The sequence below is a fragment of the Camelina sativa genome, chromosome 18 (genome assembly GCF_000633955.1).
Source record: "Camelina sativa cultivar DH55 chromosome 18, Cs, whole genome shotgun sequence".
Classification (NCBI taxonomy): Eukaryota; Viridiplantae; Streptophyta; class Magnoliopsida; order Brassicales; family Brassicaceae; genus Camelina; species Camelina sativa.
Window position 1 is genome coordinate 7,720,863 of NC_025702.1, and position 6,000 is coordinate 7,726,862.

The 6,000-nt window shown below is 36.8% G+C and overlaps 1 protein-coding gene across 1 annotated transcript; it reads right to left on the minus strand.

Annotated features, from left to right (window-relative positions):
* LOC104760800 (F-box protein SNE-like) lies at positions 4,985-5,798 on the minus strand. The gene has a single exon (XM_010483764.2). It carries the CDS (start codon positions 5,647-5,649, stop codon positions 5,176-5,178), a length of 474 nt encoding a protein of 157 aa, XP_010482066.1. The 5' UTR covers positions 5,650-5,798; the 3' UTR covers positions 4,985-5,175.

Sequence of the window (6,000 nt, forward strand, 5' to 3'; positions counted from 1 at the left end):
TTTGGTGTTAAGATTATTCTGACGGACCCAATTTCTATACTATATATCAAGGAAATCTTTTAATTTATTCAGAAAAAAATATGTTTAGAATTCCAATCTGGTAATTTTATTCCCACGAGATTGTGTAGTAGATATTCGAGTTCGCCCTAGCTGTATTTTTCTCTCTGGCACAACTACCGAGATCTCCTTCCCCGGCGGTGCCGAGATCGATCGGCGTTGTTAGGCTTTGGTTTCGTCATCTTTGTCCTTTCTTCTGCCTGCAAATCTCGCTCATGTCCTTTTATCTTCTCACCGGAGTCCTCCTGAGAGTCCAGATCTCAACTCCGGTTTTGCATCAGCTTCATCTGCTAACCATCTCTCCTCCGCTTTCGTTTCCCTCTCCCGGTGAGGTTGCTCGTTTGAGTACCAAGCTGTCTGAGTCCACCCCTCAATCCCCCGAATACCCTGGTAACTTTGGAGACTATCTCTCGATCTGGTCTTTTCCACAATCAACCTTAACATCTCTCCGATCCTCGGATTTTTATCCTCTCTCCAAGTGTGTTACTTGGCTGCAGCGGGACGAGAGCTTTGTGTTGTCTTCGGAGCCGTTGAAGATCCTGACGAAGAAACCCATTACCACGGTTTGCTCTGTTCCACCCTCGTTATCTCTTTGGCTCAGGTTTGCTCCCCAATCTTATCCCGGAACCCTGGTAGATAGAATACTTTGCCTAGCCAGTGAGCCATCCCTGACCTGGAACCTACTCAGACCTGTCTCTAATTGCTTTATATCAAGTTCAAATTGTTTAGTTTCTGCTTGGTCAAGACGAGGTTCCCTCTATAGCAGAATATTGGTGTTTTCTAATTGGCTTGAGAACCTGTTGTGTCGAGTTCCGTGTGAATCCAGGTTTGGTATAAAATCCACTCTCTCCCATCCTAGTCAATGCTTGATTTGCTTGTTGGTATCATTAGTTCGAAGACTGCTTCTGATCCCCAAGCCACCATCGTTACTATAATGGTATAAGAGTCCTTTGAAAACCATGTTTGTCGGATGTCCTAGGGTTGCTCTCTTTGATGGAGACAGATTGGTGAAGCTTGGCATTATGATCCCACCTATACAGAGTTGGGGTTACCGAGCCTTCACCAGCCTCTTATCTCCACCTCGCCTGTTTGCAAAGCTCTCAAAAACGCATATCAAATACTTTTTGAAGCCTCCTTCATTGAAACTTGAAGATTAGTGGCATTATGACCTCCATTCCATGGAGTAGTGGTTACCACAACCCTTTTAAGCTCTTCTCACTCAACCTTGGAAATGCAACTACTTTAGTAGCGTTCGGCCCTCAGAGCTCTATCCTTGCTCTACCTCTTATCAAAGCTCTACCTAGAGTAGCCCCCCTCACTACGGTGAGACAGTCAGCTTTGACCCTTTCATCGCCACATAGTCTTCCACCCAAAACAATGACCACCTCTTCCTCCACTGACCTGCTCATGGAGTTCACATCGATTTGCTTTGATCTCACAGGTTCCATCTTGCTTCCTAGCATGTGGTTTACAACTCTCAAGCTTTTACTATTAATCATCCCTATTTACGTATGTCTCTTTGTTGTTTTATGCTTTGGGCAAGCCCCCTTTATGTTGTATCCTAAAAACATTCTCTACCTTGTATGTTACATTATATTTTAATGGAATAATAACATCTGTTTCATAATAAAAAAAAAAAAAGGGAAGATGGTAAGGCTGATAGGAACATATCAGAGTGAATGGTCAAAAGTCCTCAAGACTATATACGATAGGTTCTCTCACTCCATTACTGATTTAGACGAAAGCTATGTCAGTTTTTAGATTGGATGTGATATATTCTTCTCGATGAAGTCCAATGTGCATGGGAACTAATAGAAAAAGACAAAAATAGAACGTTCATCGACGATCCGTTTTGTTTGTTTGTTAAAATTTTCTTGTTTCCGAAATGAAACGACTATAAAAATCAAAACCAATTTGTATAACGTAATCATCATAAAGGCACAGAAAGTCTATCATTACTTGCATATCTCTAAACAAATTGAATGTCCATATGATAAAATTAAACAAAAAAAAAGTCGCCATACTTGCATTGCATGTACACGAATAACTTCTATAAATATAAATCTGGATAATTCCCTAGTACTACATAAGTAACACAAATTAAAATTACGTAAGCGGTAAGAATTTATATATGCACACAATTAAGCTTTAATTAGGCAAAAACGAGTGAAATAAACAGAAGAAAATGATTATATGGGCCAATGTAGTTAGATGTGGTAATGTCAATATCAGGGCACGCTGTTATTTGCGAATGGGCCCTTAGTATATTTTGATCAGCCGACTCCTTTTTTCTTTGTGGTCACCTAACTTAACGTTTCCAACGTTTATATACTACAACAAAGGTAGATACAAAGATATCTCATTCATCCTTAGCTCCTCTTATATATTTTTCTTTTGTTTTTGGCATCATATTCACATTATGTAAGTTTGAATTCGGGTGATGACACTGCGACAATCCATCACAAATCACTAGACTAGAAGTTTAAAATCTGTAATACCCTCCTTAAATTTACATAGTGTAACTGAACTTCACTAGAGATGCTGAATTTGAGTACATGGTGACGTAACAAATTCTTGTGGACGACACTTGAATGCCTATAACTCATAGACAATGTCCAACTTTTGAAGCTCGTAAGAAACTAATAGATAGAGCCAGCTATGATATTTAAGCAATGGTCTTGTTCTAGGCATGTCAATATTGAGTAAATCCGGTCTACACGACAGATTCAAACCTCCGAAGACCAAAATATTATTAGTATGTATGGCCCGATTTGAACAAGACTAGAATTCTAAGAATTCATAAATTAACATGTTTTTAGCAAATCCAAGTTAATTCAACTAAGAAGGTGAAAAAAAACAAAAGCTTTAATAAAATAAAAATAGAAAACTCACAAGCAAAACTTATTGATAAACAACAAAACACTTCAAATAAAATCTAGCTATTGGAGTCAATATATGGTAATGACTAATGATATATTGATTTGAATCAGGATTTCTATATTCACCAACAAAATGAACGTTCGAACGTTCGAAGTTCTCTTTCAAATATACGGTTTGTAATATTGGTACACATGGGAGTAACTGAGAGGAAAAAAAAAATTTGAAAGAGAATGGTGCACACACACACACACACAAAAAAAAAAAAGAGAGATTTACGCTATATTTCTAAAAATGGCAGAAATATTATTTTGCTCAATTACTCCGATTGATAACTCTTTGGCCAATAACAGAGTGATGTTATTACTTTCACGCTAATATTGAAGAATGTCTTTAATTTGGTGTTCCGTGGCTGTGATGTGAACACTATTTGATCCAAGAAGGTGGCAATCTTAACTAGGCGTTAATTGATAAAATGTGGTTTAATCTGTAAAGACTATTGCATGATAGGATTTCTTGTAAGTTTTGTTAAAGAAAGGTGTGTGGTTGCTTTATTCGAAGGTAGGTGTGATTGGTTTAGGTTGTTTATGAGTATAATGTAGTTTTGAAATGTGGTAATTATGCCATGTTTCTTTTAAGGCATGAAGGTGGCAATCTGAACAAGGCTTATGAAAAGTAATTTAATTTTATGATTAATGGACAGTAGATCGGAATGGATTATAGTTTATAAAATACATTTGATTAAGATGGACGGTTATTATAGGATTGAACTATCCAATCGTAATGGCTCAAGATGAATGGTTGGTCTTGGTACAAGACTTGGCGATCAAGGTTAGACAAGAGCGTGTGTCAAAATAAGATCATGATATACGATTGTTATAATAGAGGGTCATATCATGCTATCAGTCCTGCATGCTATCATAATATCTAAAATCATGATAGAAAATTATGTAGAACCAAGCTGTCAATACTTTTAGATCAATATAAATTATTGTTACTTGTTTGGACTATTGACCAGCAAGGAATGTGTGTATCTTGTAGAGATTATTGTAATTTTTACTTAAGAGTACATATAAAATTTATTGAGCATGAGACTAAGTGATATGAGTGAATCATATGATTCTATTAATTGCATGATCCGATGGTTGCTGAATTAGCATGTGGAATGCCATCTTTACGAGGTAATTCATTTTTTTTTACTTTTTTTTTGTATGCAATTGAGTACTAGTGTTTAGTGTAGTGCGCACAAAACTATCATGTGTACAAGTTTTTTGAACTTAGGGGATTTTGGTTTTGTAAGATTGGATAGTGGCTTTGAACATTTTTGAATATATGCAATGAATTTTTTTTATTTCATTTTATGTTGCAGTTAAAACTTTAAGAAACTGTTCAAAGGAAAAATCGGATTGCGGAATTAGACAGACTATATGTAATAAGAGGCCAAACTGTTTGTGTGTCGGAGTGTTTTAGTTCGCCCACAACCACCGAGCTCTGGTTCAATAGTCTTTGGCAATAATACAGAAACATTTCGAGACAAATTCTCCCCAGCAAGGACAACACTAGATTTTCTGGTATTCTCACAGTAAAGGTATGTAGGTTCCATCACAACTACACTGGTTTTCCCAAAAAATACTTTCTAGGATTTTTGGTTAACCATACAGTGACTTTCTAGGATGTTCGTGTCAGTTAAATTTGTTTTCGTTGATTAAACCTCACAACCATAAAATCATCTTTTCATTGGTACTAATCGCATATGAAAGATACGAACAAACAAGTTTTCTAAAATGAAAATTTGATTAGAATATCACTTTATCTAGTATTTTATAATGTCTCCTCTCCACACACAAAAAAAAGTGTTAATAACTCCTCCCTTTTTTTTTTTTTACTAAAACTTCTCCTTTAGTATATTTTTCACATTAACCAAAAAAAAAAACACTCATATAGCATAATCAACGAAAATAATGATGCTAAGACTACATATAACGAAAAAAAGTAGATGGGACAAAACAGCTACACGTTGGCAGTATCTTACTAGCTATGGGAGGAAAAAAAAAAAAAAAAAGAGATCACGTTTATTAATAAAATCGTGTAATGCAAAATGAAGAAATCGAAATTTCGTAACCGTAAAAGTCGGAATAAAAAAATAATTTGATAAAAGAATACAAATCTTGGGAACTAATAATAACTTATTAATCGTCAGGAAAAAAATAAATAAAGGACCATTCTGGTTCCGGTTCCGGTTCAGACGACGTTAACAGGCTTCCGAAGGAACATGAGTGATGAAGGTGGCGCGTCTCCAATCCACGCGCCAACGTAGAGACGTTCGTAGTAATGGACACAGTAAAGAGAGAGTGAGAGCTGAAGCTGGTCTCGTGTCCATAGGAGCTTAGGGAGCCGTGCGAGGACAGGACGGATACAGAGGAAGTAGAGACATCTATAGCCGCCGAGGGCCGACACTACGGATCGAAGGGACAAAGAAGGTCGTGGTGACACTTGTTGGAAACAGAGCTCTTCCCATATAGAGTCGTTACGAGCCACGGCCGACCAAAGACGGCACACACATGCGGCTGAACAGAGAGATGGACCGTCTAGTCGCCGAAGGATTTCCAGAAGAACGTCGTGATGGTCGTTGATACTGAATTCGGGACGATCTTGTGTCACTCTTTGTCTCTTGTTGTTACTTTTCTCCACTATGCCGATACGTTTCTCCGACATGGTAAAACAAGAGAGATAGATAGAGATCTGTGTGTTTTCAAAGAGAGAAGATTGATACAGCTGTTAATATCGCACGGGCACATAGAAATATTTATATGTGTATATATTGTGTGTGAGTGAGAGAGGCAGGGAGAGGAGTGATGTTTATATTTCAATCTGATAATAGAATAAAAATATAATGTTGGTTGGGTGGTTCTTGTTCCTTTTATATAAAACCTTAGTCTATATCATTACTTGTTGTTGTCTTTTTGTTTCAAAAGCTATTGGTATAAGTTATAGTAATTCACAAACAATACCGTATAACATATAACTATTTGTTTTGCTTCACTAATCTTTACATGTCTTTTTTAA

Bases quoted from the DNA above. Each gene is read 5' to 3' on its own strand.
- LOC104760800 (XM_010483764.2), bottom strand. From the start codon at position 5,649: ATGTCGGAGAAACGTATCGGCATAGTGGAGAAAAGTAACAACAAGAGA.